The sequence below is a fragment of the Danio aesculapii genome, chromosome 13 (assembly GCF_903798145.1).
Source record: "Danio aesculapii chromosome 13, fDanAes4.1, whole genome shotgun sequence".
Classification (NCBI taxonomy): domain Eukaryota; kingdom Metazoa; phylum Chordata; class Actinopteri; order Cypriniformes; family Danionidae; genus Danio; species Danio aesculapii.
The window spans coordinates 11,978,237-11,993,550 of record NC_079447.1 but is presented as its reverse complement, the minus strand read 5'-3'; the positions used below and the strand labels follow the sequence as shown (position 1 = coordinate 11,993,550).

General features: G+C 34.2%; 1 protein-coding gene across 1 annotated transcript in view; it reads right to left on the bottom strand.

Annotated features, from left to right (window-relative positions):
- pcdh15a (protocadherin-related 15a) overlaps positions 1-15,314 on the bottom strand; it is a 412,430-nt gene that overhangs the window by 212,652 nt on the left and 184,464 nt on the right. Inside the window, exons 7-10 of the mRNA XM_056471438.1 lie at positions 7,333-7,452; positions 5,540-5,650; positions 1,092-1,262; positions 410-414 (exon numbers count right to left, since the gene is read on the bottom strand). Coding sequence (XP_056327413.1) covers positions 410-414; positions 1,092-1,262; positions 5,540-5,650; positions 7,333-7,452 — 407 coding nt within the window. The remainder of the gene's footprint in view (positions 1-409; positions 415-1,091; positions 1,263-5,539; positions 5,651-7,332; positions 7,453-15,314) is intronic.

The following is a 15,314-nucleotide window of genomic DNA, read 5'->3' as shown; positions in this document are numbered from 1 at the left end:
GATTCTCTACACTGTTGTTGTAACATAGTATTGGAGTTCACAACCTGAAAGAGAATGTCTCAGTTACTCTTGTAACCCTCGTTCCCTGAAGGAACATTACATTGAACAACAATAAGTGGAATCGCCATCAATGTCAGAGTGCCCAACCTGAAAGGGAAATAGCTAGTACTGAATACAATTGACCATTATTGGTATCAATATCAGTATTGGTATTGGTAATCACCCAAATATTTTTGGTTGAAATTGGTATTAGCAGGGCTTAATTTGTGCCGGAACACGCCAGATTTGGAACTTCTGAAATCTGATCCAGCACCTCATTTTACTTATCCCCTTCCTCAACTGCCCTCCTCCCCCGTCCGCTGTTTAAGTGTAACTCACTTAATGTTTCATAAAATTACTGTGTCTTTACCATATCTACAATCATGAAAAACGCAACACAGCGAGCATAAGAGAGTTCTCTTAAAAACATCCAAAAGGAAAATCCTACAGATCTCCAACTTTTAGAATGGTAGTGTACATCAGACTGTCAGTGAGTGGTCCATAGGCTTGCTGTGTGAAGCTGAATTATTAATACGCATACAGTGCATAGTTTCTTTCTTTCTTTATAGTTCACAGTCTCACGCACATCCCCTGATCTCAAGCTCTCAAGTCTTTCTCAGACTGTGCTTTTCTCCCAGCCTTAGGTGGGTCACAGGTGAAGTGTTTCAGTCAAGTTAAGACATTTTTCCAGCTTTATACCAAGCCATGCCACACACTGACATATTTATATATTTTTTAGCAGAAAGTGCAAGTAAATCCATCATAAACCCTAGAATCCAACTTTATCTTTGATATGCAAATGTCGAATGCCTCAATGTGATCAAAACTTGACTACATGAATATAGCAAGTAAAAGGGCTTTAACTGTCAGTGTGCTGGAAAAAGTTTCAGCATACCCTGACATTTGAGCTTTTTTTAGTTTTTCTAAATATGTTAATGAATGAAGTTTGATGACATTGTATGGTTCCACTTTATTATAACGTGTGAAGTAGTGTAACTATATATTTAACTACAGAGCTTCAGGACTCTTTGGTTGCGTGTGTGTGTTCTTACCGGGTCTGTGAGCTCAGGAATAGCCACCCGGTATGTGACGGGGTTACAGTCCTGCGTGTTGTTGACCAGCACACACGGAAGAAACATGGGGCCCAGATCATCTCCATCTAAAACATCCAGAGTCAGAGTAGTGGTAGCTGTGCGCCGCGTTCCTGGATATGGAGCCCGGTCCTGGACAAAAATAAAACGAAAGTTGGCATTTTAGTATAGATACAGACCTTTACATACAGTGTAGAAGATAAAACATGAGGGATATTGTAACAATATAAACATTAAAAATGAATGCGAAAATAGAACAAGTAATTAAATTAGTACTCAAAAAATAGAGTCAAATGATATAATATAATATAATATAATATAATATAATATAATATAATATAATATAATATAATATAATATAATATAATATAATATAATATAATATAATATAATATAATATAATATAAAATCCACCTTTAAATTAATTAATAATTTGGCAGCCAGTAGCTATGATGTATGTCTGCATTGTATGTATTTATGGTTGTATTTATTTATTGTATATTGTTAATAATTGATTGCTGTTGCCTGTACTGTAAGAAGGTATTGCACATTGTTTATAATGCATTTTCTGTTTTTAAATAATAATAATAATAATAATAATAATAATAATAATAAAAACAACAACAGCAGCAATAAATAAATAAATAAATAAATAAATAAATAAATAAATAAATAAATAAATAAATAAATAAATAAATAAAAATAAAATAAAATAAATGGGCAGCGCAGTGGCACAGTGGGTAGCACAATTGCCTCACAGGAAGAAGGTCGCTGGTTCGAGCCCCAGCTGGGTCAGTTGGCATTTCTGTGTGGAGTTTGCATGTTCTCCCTGTGTTGGCATGGGTTTCCTCCGGGTGCTCCAGTTTCCCCCACATGTCTCTCCAAAAACATGTTGTATAGGTGAACTGGGTAAGCTAAATTGTCTGTAGTGTATGTGTGAATGAGTGTGTATGGATGATTCCCAGTGATGCTGGATAAGTTGGCGGTTCATTCTGCTATGGCAACCCCAGATTAATAAAGGGACTAAGCCAAAAAGAATATGAATGAATGAATATAAATACTACTACTAATAATAACAATAATAAAAATAAACTTGAAAGAAATGCTTAATATTAAAATGAAGTTTTTGTTACTGTGTTAAAACTAAGATAAAGGAATCGGATCTTTAGTGGTTTAAAGTGATATGATGAATTAGAGTTATAATGTTATTCCACACTAACTGGACAAATACTGTTCTTCCACATTTGAGAAATATAAAAATCACCATGACATTAGATTTTTAATACTGACACTGTAAAATGTTATCTACTTAGAATTGAGAAGCTTTTGTTGTCTATATTCAAGTAAAGTAAAAATATTTAATATAATGTTCACAATCCAAATGCAAACAATCGTATTACTCAACATTTGGAAATATGGGTATTCTCAAATGTCACTTTGTTAAACTTAAATTTTCAACATCAAAAGTCCACAGAGCAGACATCAGTGTACTGAAGTGATTCAATAACCAACTGAGTGCTAATCCATCCCTTTTTGACCACAGCGTACCCATCATCTGATGACTACTTCCAGCAGGATAACGCACCATGTCATAAAGAGCAAACCATCTCAGACTAGTTTCTTGAACATGGCAATGAGTTCACTGTATTCAAATGGCCTCCACAGACACCAGAACTCAATCCAATAGAGCACCTTTGGGATGTGGTGGATATGGAGATGGCCTGCATTTTATTTTATTTCTTAGAATTAAAAAAAGTAATTCAGTAATTCTTGTTTTTTTTTTACCTCCAATAAGATTTCAGAAAAACGAGAAAAGAACTCAGTGATAACCCCATCCCCTCATTTTTAACATCCTGAAATGATTTGATTTTCTTCAAGGAGAGCTGTAGACGCCATGATGTAAGGCATTTATTTGAGTCATTTGGCTCTATGAAAACACGCTCAGGGCCTTCTGGGGTCTGGACACCTCAACGGGCCGCTGTTCCAGACGGCTTTGGGCTAGTTGTGTATGCAGCTCGTGTGAGGTAGAGGGATGCATTTGGAAGTGAATCAGGATGCCAGTTATTCAGTGACAGATATGGGGAGCTGCCTGGAATTTTAAAGAGCGCATTGTGCAAAACTGGCAACAGAACAGGCTCAACAGCGCTTGACCAAAGTTTCAAGGTTATATTATTTTAATCTACCGGAAAGGTTATAGAGTAAGTACTTATTTAGCAGGGATATTTATTCAGAGTGAACGCCGCTCACTCCTTGAACCAATAACCTTTCCATTACTAGCACAACCTAATGCCTATTTTTAGGGTTGGCTTGACTTTATGGAATTATTATGGAGGAGGGGGGCACAAAGTACATCATATGGGGTATGCTGCTGAATGAAAAAGGCTGTAATTTTGATTAAAGAAGCAAATGTTTTCAATAATAAAACAGGAGTCATTGAACAAAATATAGCTTGAAAGCAGAATTTTCATACGACATTTTTAAATATTGAGATTTTAATGTGATTTCAAAGTTGTGAACTCATGCAAAAGCAAAAAATCTCAAATACAAAAAAAGATGCACAGTTTTCAAGTATAAATTCAGATTTGCAAACTCAAAACTAATTAAAATGCAAACTCTCAAATATAAACTCACTTTAAGTATAATTTATAATGCTGGGCAAATTAGCATGCTATTATCATGTTAACGCATTAATTAATTAATGCAGACAATTATTTTATTTATTTATTTTTTAATTCTGAAACTTTGTTGCTTTAAATACAAATACCGGGGAGACATAGGTAATCTGCAGACATTTTTCTGCTGAGAAAAATCTGCGGATTTATGTGGAATGATTTAAGGAGTATCGTAACTAAAACCCCTATATATGAAATAAAATATTTTAAACTTTTATTTAATGTTCACAATGCAAATCCAATTAGATCCATGTGCAGATTCCGTGTGGGCCTAGCCATAGGTCACAAGAGGTTGGGTGGTTGATTAGTATTGGTTTGTGGAACGTCATCCTCACACTTAACCAATGAGAGAAATTTGGGAAAGGCTAAAGCGGGTTGCACGCGGTGCGTTATGCAGCTCCATGCATTTTAGAATTCTAAACCTAGGTTTCGATCAGTGTACGCACACTGGCACCGCAAGTCAGCGGCTGTCCACGGCGCCCAGCTACAACTCAGGACACTGTTCATACAGTATTTCTGCTGCGCCAAAGAGCGCCATCTGAATAGCTTTATTTTAACTAAATTGTGCGTGTCCAGTGTGCAGTATTTCCAACTGTCATGTGCACAGGCCATGCGATTAATCATGATTGAAAAATGTAATCGCTTTAATTATTTCAAGGCGGCATGGTGGCATAGAATAATAATAATTATTAAAATAATAAAATTGAATAATAAAATAGCTAAATAAATAAATGAATAAAGAAAGAAAGAAAGAAAGAAAGAAAGAAAGAAAGAAAGAAAAAGAAAGAAACAAATGAATGAATAAATTTAAAATAAATAAATATAAAACAAATAGATATAAAATAATAATAATAATAATAATAATAATAATAATAATAAGAAGAAGAAGAAGAAGAAGAACAATAATAATAATAATAATAATAATAAGAAGAAGAAGAAGAAGAAGAACAATAATAATAATAATAATAATAGATAAACAATATATAAATAAACAATAAATAAATAAATAGATTTAAAAAATTACGAACAAATGAGTAAATAGCTAAATAAATGAATATATAAATAACTAATATATTATTAATAATAATAATAATAATAATAATAATAATAATAATAATAATAATAATAATAATAGTAGTAGTAGTAGTAGTAATAATAATAATAATAATAATAATAATAATAATGATGATAATAATAATGATAAATAAAATAATAAAATAGAATAATAAAATAGCTAAACAAATAAATGAATAAAGAAAGAAAGAAAGAAATGAACAAATTAATGAATAAATAAATTTAAAATAAAAAATATAAAACAAATAGATATAAAATAATAATAATAATAATAATAATAATAATAATAATAATAATAATAAGAAGAAGAAGAAGAAGAAGAAGAAGAAGAAGAACAACAACAATAATAATAATAACAATAATAGATATAAATAAATAAATAAATAAATAAATAAATAAATAAATAAATAAATAAATAAATAAAGCGCACTTCTAATTAAAAGCCACACACTCTGTGATCAAATGTTCAAACTTTAGGCCTTGCCCAGACAGCCTTTCCATAAGAGCATTATTGTTAACACAATTTTAGAGTGACTATCTGTAGTAATCAAAAGCCTGTCAAAACAGCTTAAGCTGAAACAGTCCTCTTAAATGTATTACGAGAACAAGAACACAGAGAACATCCAATGACAGAGAAGGATATTTATGTGTTAATAATCTTACATTGGCCTGGACTATAATTAGATATCGAGTTCTCTCTTCGTAGTTCAGCCGCTCTGCCAAAACAATGTTACCAGACAGCGTCCCAGCAACCCGCACCGTCCTGTTTGACATCTGAGAGGGACACAGAAGAAGACAAATTTTAAATAAAACATCAGTCTGCATGTTCAATTTTGCTGAATAAAGCCTAGTGTTTCTCATATATGGATATGTTAATTTAAGCGCCGTCCCATAGAGGAAACTGGTGGCAATTGTGACATTTGTTTTATTTAGTACTTCACAACTCACAGTTGAAATACACTACGCACATTTTTATATGTCATAAATACACTCACCGGCCACTTTATTAGGTACACCTGTTCAACGACTTGTTAACGCAATCTGCTGCAAACCGAGCATCAAGAAAGATGTGATTTAAGTGACTTTGAACTTGGCATGGTTGTTGGTGCCAGACGGACTGCTCTGAGTATCTCAGAAACTGCTGATCTACTGGGATTTTCATGCACAACCATCTCTAGGGTTTACAGAGAATGGTTAAAAAAAAGAGAAAATATCCAGTGAGCAGCAGTTCTGTGGGTGCAAATGCCTTGTTGATGCCAGAGGTCAGAGGAGAATGGCCAGACTGGTTAGAGCTGATAGAAAGGCAACAGTAACTCAAATAACCACTTGTTGCAACCAAGGTATGCAGAAGAGCATCTCTGAACACACTACACATCCAACCTTGAGGCAGATGGGCTACAGCAGCAGAAGACCACATCGGGTGACACTCCTGTAAGCTAAGAACAGGAAACTGAGGCTGCAATTCACACAGGCTCCAAAATTGGACAATAGAAGATTGGAGAAACATTGCCTGGTCTAATGAGTCTTGAGTTCTGCTGCGACATTCAGATGGTAGGGTCAGAATTTGGCATCAACAACATGAAAGCATGGATCCATCCTGCCTTGTATCAACGGTTCAGGCTGGTGGTGTAATATTGTGGGGGATATTTTTTTTTTGGCACATTTTGGGTCCATTAGTACCAACTGAGCATTGTGTCAACACCACATCCTACCTGAGTATTGTTGCTGACCATATCCATCCCTTTTTGACCACATCTTCTGATGACTACTTCCAGCAGGATAACGCGCCATGTCATAAAGAGCAAATCATCTCAGACTAGTTTCTTGAACATAGCAATGAGTTCACTGTATTCAAATGGCCTCCACAGTCACCAGAGCTCAATCCAATAGAGCACCTTTGAGATGTGGTGGAATTGGAGATTCGCATCATGGATGGGCAGCCGACTAATCTGCAGCAACTGCGTGATGCTATCATGTCAACTTATACCAAAATCTCAGAGGAATATTTCCAGTATCTTGTTGAATCTATGCCATGAAGGATTTAAGGCAGTTCTGAAGACAAATAGGGTCCAACCCAGTACTAGTCAGGTGTACCTAATAAAGTGGCTGGTAAATGGATATGTACAGTAATTAATAACACAGTTGATATATTTTTACTAATCAAGGCAAGGTTATAAAATTAAAATTAATGCAGGAAGTCAGAGTGTTACAACTGCATGATTAAAAGCAATTGTAACTTAAAAAAAAAAACATACAGTTGAAGTCAAAATTATTAGCCCTCCTGCTCTTTTTCAAATATTTCCTAGTTGATGTTTAACAAAGCAAGGATTTTTTCACAGTATTTCCTATAATATAACACCACAAACAGAAGGCACTTGGGAAATACTGCTAAATCATTTATCACAATGAAGAAGATTAGTGTAACTGCAGAAGGTCTGTCTGATCAAATGAAGTACCGGGTCATTTGGGTTGTACTGAATGGCGTATTCGATCTGTCCGTTTGGTCCATCATCAATGTCCGTGGCTCCATTGTTTCCTGAGAAGCCGGTGAAGATGGTGGTGCCGACAGGAGTGAGCTGCGAAAAACAAAAAAAATTATTAAAAAAAAAACACATGAAACAAACATCAGACCCTGGCGATACAGGAGTGTAACAATACAGCGACTCTGACAGTCCTCAGATGTGACCCAGATGGTGTGTGTGTTTTTGTGTGTGTGTGTGTGTGTGTGCGTGCGTGCGTGCGTGTGTGTGTGTGTGTGTGTGTGTGTGTGTGTGTGTGTGTGTGTGTCTGTTGTATCTATCGAAGACAGGCTACACAGGGACAGAAGAGGTAGAAAAAAATAGAGAGAAAAGGCAAAACAAAGAGAAGACAACAAAAAAGCGGAAGTCAAAACAGAAAATGAAGCACAGGGAGAAAAACAATCATGTCTGAACATAAATACACTCACTACTGATATTAAAATAACAGGCTGGGGTCATTCTACAACTGCAGTGACATTTCCATTTGGTGTTTTTCCCCCTGTTGTTGTTCTTAACAAATTATTATTTCACAGAATGCCTCATTACATGTTAGGATAAAAAAAGGCATATTCAGTGGAGTGGTGTTACATATAATTGAAGGTAATAGAAAGCAATAACACCAGCGACAGGAAATAAATGAATAGATTGTTTGTCGAGATGTTTCATAGACAAAAAATAAAGGTAACACATTAGGGGTGTTCATAAGACTGTTATAAAACCTTTATAATCATGACATGACAGATGAATGCGAATGAGATTTCAGCATGCTTATAACATTTGTCATTGAGTGTCTTTTACCCAGTTATGGCATTTTAGATGGTTTAATGACACCTTTATAATCATGACATGACACATGCAATGACTCTTAATGAAATTTATGCATGCTTATATCAACAGTCATTGGGTGCCATTCGCTCAGTTGTGACATTTTAGATGTTTCAAAGACCAAAAATAAAGGTAACAATTTACTTGAAGTGGTGTTCATAAGACTGTCATGAAACCTTTATAATCAAGATATGACACATGAATGTGAATGAGATTTCAGCATGCTTATAACAACTGTCATTGAGTGTCATTTGCTCTGTTATGAAATTTTAGATGTTTCAATGACGCCTTTATAATCCTGACATGACACATGTAATGAATGTTAATGAGATTTATGCATGCTTATAACAACTGTCATAGAGTGTCATTCAGTTGTGACATTTTAGATGCTTCAAAGACCAAAAATAAAGGTAACACTTTACTTGAAGGGGTGTTCATAAGACTGTCATGAAACTTTTATAATCATGAGATGACACATGAATGTGAATGAGATTTCAGCATGCTTATAACATTTGTCATTGAGTGTCTTTTACCCAGTTATGGCATTTTAGATGGTTTAATGACACCTTTATAATCATGACGTCACATGCAATGACTCTTAATGAAATTTATGCATGCTTATATCAACTGTCATTGAGTGTCATTCACTCAGTTGTGACATTTTAGATGCTTCAAAGACCAAAAATAAAAGTAACAATTTACTTGAAGTGGTGTTCATAAGACTGTCATGAAACCTTTATAATCAAGATATGACACATGAATGTGAATGAGATTTCAGCATGCTTATAACAACTGTCATTGAGTGTCATTTGCTCTGTTATGAAATTTTAGATGTTTCAATGACACCTTTATAATCCTGACATGACACATGTAATGAATGTTAATGAGATTTATGCATGCTTATAACAACTGTCATAGAGTGTCATTCAGTTGTGACATTTTAGATGCTTCAAAGACCAAAAATAAAGGTAACACTTTACTTGAAGGGGTGTTCATAAGACTGTCATGAAACTTTTATAATCATGAGATGACACATGAATGTGAATGAGATTTCAGCATGCTTATAACATTTGTCATTGAGTGTCTTTTACCCAGTTATGGCATTTTGGATGCTTTAATGACACCTATATAATCATGACATGACACATGCAATAACTCTTAATGAAATTTATGCATGCTTATATCAACAGTCATTGAGTGTCGTTCGCTCAGTTATGAAATTTTAGATGTTTCAAAGACAAAACAAAAAAATAAAGGTAACACTTTACATTAAGGACTGTTTATAAGAGTGTCATGAAACCTTTATAAAGATGACATGACACATGCAATGGATTTGATTGAGATTTTAGCCATGCTTATAAGTCATTAAGTGTCATTCGCTCAGTTGTGACATTTTAGATGTTTTAAACACACACACACACACACACACAAAATAAAGGCAACGCTTTACTTGAGAGGGTGTTAATAAGACTGTCATAAAACCTTTATAATCATGAGATGATTATAAAAGCAAAGATGACATTGTTTGTTATGACAACTTGACATAAACAAATACATCCCAACCAGATTTTGTCTTTGTCAAGACAACTTGACAATACCAAGAGAACAAAACTTGTCGTAAATCTGTGAAAAATATTTATGACACAATTATAAAAGCCTCGTGACAATCATGTTTATGACAGATTTTTGACAAGTTAAATAATAAGGGGTTGTGATGTACTTATGTCAAGTTGTCATAACAAACAATGTATTTATCACATTCAAAATGACATGACTGAGCAAATGTCACTTAATAACAGTTATTATAAGCATGCATAAAATCTCATTCACATTCATGGCATGTGTCATGTCATGATTATAAAGATTTTATGACAATCTTATGAACACCTCTTCAAGTAAAGTGTAACCAAAATAAATGCTAGTATTAATCTTTATATCACATATATTAAAAGTTAAAAACTGATTTTTTAAACTTTTTAAAGTGTTTTATTAGCTATATGTTCAATTCCTTATGTTTATTCTAGAATTGATCTACTTATTAAATTCATTCTAATAATGCATCAAATGCATTTTGCTACAAAGCAAAACAACACTTTCATATTCCTAGAGAATTTCAAAATAAAAAATAAAAATGTCTTGCTACTACCATTTTTTAAAACACTTGTTTTTCTTAAATACTGTACTTGATTTATTTTTTCAGTTGTGACCAAAATTGTGCAATGTCCCGTGTAATTAGATAATGTAAATGCACAGTACTCTGAGCACTTTCGTACTCTTCCCACACCAGAGATGAATTCAAAAACATTTTCTGGAAAACAACCTGCCGATCCGGTGCTAATCAGAGGTCGTTGTGAGCATCCCTGAGGTCTGAAATTCACACATGAAACCTCTCTCTCTCTCTCTCTCTCTCTCTCTCTCCCACACATGCTGTATCAGCCTGCACTGCCTCTGGGCTCCAAATCACCCAGAAAACCCATGAAGCAAGACACAGCCCTTCTGGATCAAAAGCAACTCTCGTGATCACATCCACCTCCAGATACACACAGCACATCGCCTGATATTCAAACAGTCACTTTTGTTTAATGCTTTAAACCATGAAAATGGACTCAAGGCTGTTTTAAAAAGTAAAAATAGGAAATAATAAAGAAAAAAACTAAAAAGCTATTTCAAGCAATTTTCTTTCTCATTCATTTCTGAATTTCTTTGCATCTCAGCATAATGTCTAGCTATAGAGGATCTTTTGGTCTACTTCACTTTGTCAGGCTTGTCCTATTCAAGCAATTTCTTAATTGTGAACAGGTGTGGCAGTAACCAGGCCTGGGTGTGGCTAGAGGAATTGAACTCAGGTGTGATAAACCACAGTTAAGCTATGTTTTAACGGGCAAACACTTTTTCACACAGGGCTATGTTATTTTTGGTTTTGTTTTCCTTTAATAATAACAACCTCCATTCAACAAACTGCATGATGTGTTCACTTGGGTTTTCATTGACTACTATTTACATCTGTTTGATTATCTGAAACATTAAAGTGTGACAAACATCAGTAAAACAAATATTTTTCCACTCCTCTATGGGTTCAGATGCAAAAACTTTTAAGCGCCATCTAAATTTTGATGTTTATGTTCAGTTCTATCATTTTGTGAAGTTTTAAAAACTAATTTCGAGAGGAGCACGTGATATGGCCTCTCATCCTTAATCAGTAGTAATCCAATCAGATTCATCCAAACTTACAAAAAAAATAGACCAATTTCACCCTACTGCCTTATCTTCATGTTGGAAGAATCCCCCCTTACACCCTATCTCCTTTTCCTCCCTTTTCCAGGGGGAGCTCTCGAGACCTACCTGATCTAAGACCCTCTTTATTTGCTTATTGACCAGGCAGGAGCTCTGGGCTCAATTATCTCAGAGCTCAGGTTTCTCTCCCAGAACAGAATGCCAAACTTGCTATTAACACCAAGCATATCTAAGGGTGAACTCTTGAAAAAGGCAATGAAAAGAGCCTATTCTTTGCCTTAAAAGTGAAACTACTGAGCCACTGTACACACAGGAAAAAAGAAGCCAATTTTAGAAGAAAATTTCAAAAGACACTATTCATATACTGTCCACCCTATATGCACAACAGCTTAACTTTCTAACAATGACTGTAATGTAATTACGTGCACCATTTGCAAAGCTACTTTGAACAGTAATTATTGGGAAAAGTGATATCCGCTTGTTAAGTGTGACGTCACACAAATCAGCTTATGGATCCAAGCTGTAACACGGGGAGTGACAGAGACAACTGAGGTTAGGATCCACGTGCAGGTTTATTTGATGTCAGGGAGGCAATGGTCAACACAGATGCAAACAGATGTATAAAGGCAGTCCAGAATCGTAATCAAAACACAGGCGAGAGGTCGGAAGGCAGGCGGCAGACAAGGATAACAAGGTAAACAAGGCTAGGGTAAACACACGGAGAAACAAGACTAAGGAAACGCGTTGAATTGTCACTATACAGTAAAACAAGACTCGGCAATGGAAGTGAGAGTGTGTGTGGTTTAAATAGTGTGTGTAATCAGTCTCTGACAATCCTCAGCTGGTGCAAGTGTAATCAGTGAAAATGAGGAAGCATGTGTGTTTGTGGAACGGAGTGCATGTATGAAAATGTAGTCCATGAATGGCGGATTTGTAGTCCATAAGTTATTGTGAGGGTGAGTGCTTACCAGCGACCTCTGGTGGTTAGAGATCGCTGGTAATCATGACACAAGCGCTCTATCAAACTATGTATCAAATATTTTTACAATTCAAATCGATATTGACTTGAACCCAGAAACATTATTACATACATCATGACTAGGGCCAGACAGAATCTGCAAAAAATTTTAGCTATTTCTGCGGAGAATTTTGTAAAAAATCTGCAGATTTGTGCAGAATTATTTTAGGAGTATCAAAACTAAAAACTGAATATATGAAATAAAACATAATACATTTTTATCTTTTATTTAATGTTTACAATGCAAATCCAATTAGATCCAATTATTTGGTAAACAAAGCAAGTCTCTCATATAATATATCTACTAAACAACAGAAAATATTACTTTACAAACTGTATTGTACATAAATCATAGGAAAACTTTAATATTACTATTATTATATCATAATTTAATAGAAATTAATTTAAATAAATATAATAAATGAGTAAATAAAATTTACACACATTTACACAAGTAAATACATAGTGATACTCAGTGATGGGCTATAAATCTGTGCATGCTCAGATTCCGTGTGGGCCTTTTCATGGCTTAACAAGCGGATATAAATAAATTTGAATTAAATTATCACAAGAACAAGTCACAAACTTATTATTACTCATTATATTAAACGTGTTCTCATCTTGTGCAGCAGAAATAAGTGTTACAGTCCAAATACAACACAATACCAGCCATCTATACCAAATCAAATACTCAAAGTTAGATATGCACTACCTCCAATTAAAGAGCTTTATTGTGAACATGCTTTGCCTGCACTGACAGGTTTTTGGGTAGCTTGTAAATCTGGTCAGTGTGTTGTTTCAGTAAACTGATTTTAGTGAGTTATCAGCATATTAGTGTGATGGAACCAACTGACAGAAATGCGGAAATTTTTTTTGGGAGAAACCAGGCCTGTGCTTTATAAAGCCATTTTTGCATGTGCAGCAGGAGAAAGGCAGAAAGAAAATGATGACGGCATATTTGACTTCAAGGAGAGGAGAGAGACTGACAAGCACAAAGACATCAGGTTTTTACACACCCTCAACACGTATGCGCTCGCGGAAGATATTCAAACATATTCCAAATAAATGAAAGCCATTACGGTTAAAAATAGCCCTCATATCTCTACTTGTGGAGAGGAGGGTCAAGCATGTGTGTGCGTGTATGTGTGTGTGTGCTTACTTTTAAGCATAATTCTAAACTGATGCCAAAAGGGGCTATTTTAGATCTGAATAAGCGATGGAGCTTGCCAACAGACTATACAATGCCTTTATATGTCAGCTTTACATTCTCAGCATAGTTTTCTTGCCTGTGTTGTTGCCAAATAATAATAAAAGCACACTAAGGCTGTTTTTATTTGATTGAGAACACTATAGTAATATTTTGAGATGTTTTTGTATATATATAAATTATAATAACAATTTTCAGTGATGGCTGAGCATTATTTTTAGTCTTCTGTGTCACATATTCCTGAATTGATGTTCCTCTTAATGTTGAGAATTTAATTTCTAAAACCAAAACAAAAGAACATCTTTTAAATGAAATTTACTTGACATAAAAACTTGAGTAATGTATAACGATATATTACTTTATCCAAAGTCCCTTTAAGGGAAGACATATCACTCCGCAGCCATTTTTGAAACGCCTCTCAGGCAGTGTGGTTGGGGATTCTGTCTGAATAGTGGAACATTATAATTCTCCAAAACTATTTGCCAACATTACGATTACATTACATATTTAGAATCACCAATATATTTTTTGTTAAAAAGACTATAAGAACTTGAGGGATAAGTTTGTTAAAACCAAAAATAGAGGTCATGGAAAAAGTGGAGACTCATGTGGTTTTAGTAGACAATTAAAGAATTAAAGAATATATTTTTCCACCATAGATTTTACACTGATGTATATATTACAAATTTGAAATTAAAACAATATAATAGTTAAAAAATGTAAAAGGAATAACACAATTATTTCTTTGATAACTGGACAGGAATATTTGAACCTATCGGTTTACAATATACTGATGCTCTATTTTTCTAGGCTTTATTGGTTTTAATGGTCAGGAATGTTGGACCATTATTGCCTTGACATACTGTATAAGCAGAGGACACAAACTAGCCAGACAATAATGTGTGAATTGTGGAGTAGGCTAAACCTAATGAAAAGGTCACTTTTTTTTTGTTATTGTCCTTTTTTGGCTTTTATTTTTGCTGTAATAAAAAATATGTTGGTACAGCACCCTATGTTCTGTAGTCATTGATGTTTAACTTTAGTAGGTAGAACTGTTAGAGATATGACCAAAAGCAAGTGATGCTTTGATTTGAATTGTTATAAAAACTAATTATTAACTAATTAAAAACTAATAATTAAACAAATTATAAAAATAATACAAATAATTAGTTGAAAAATCTTGAATGATAATATTGATATGATGTAGATACAGAAACTTCCTACTTCTATGTTTATCTGTTTGACTTTATGGTGTGTTTTGACCTCCCCCTGGGGTTTTAAAGAATATCTCAAAGGCGAATGCATCAAGTTTAAAAGCCTCGTCGGTTTTGTGAGGTGCGCGCACAGTCAGCAGATATCTGCGAAGTGGCACCAGGCAAAAGTATAAATCAGTCTTAACATACAAACAAATCTCATGTTTCACAGTATTTTGTATATGTATTGCATATGTATTTATCTGAATAAGCGATGGAGCTTGTCAACAGACTATACAATGACTTTATATGTCAGCTCTACATTCTCAGCATAGTTTTCTTGCCTGTGTTGTTGCCGAATAATAATAAAAGCACACTAAGGCTGTCTTTATTTGATTGAGAACACTATAGTAATATTTTGAGATGTTTTTATATATATATA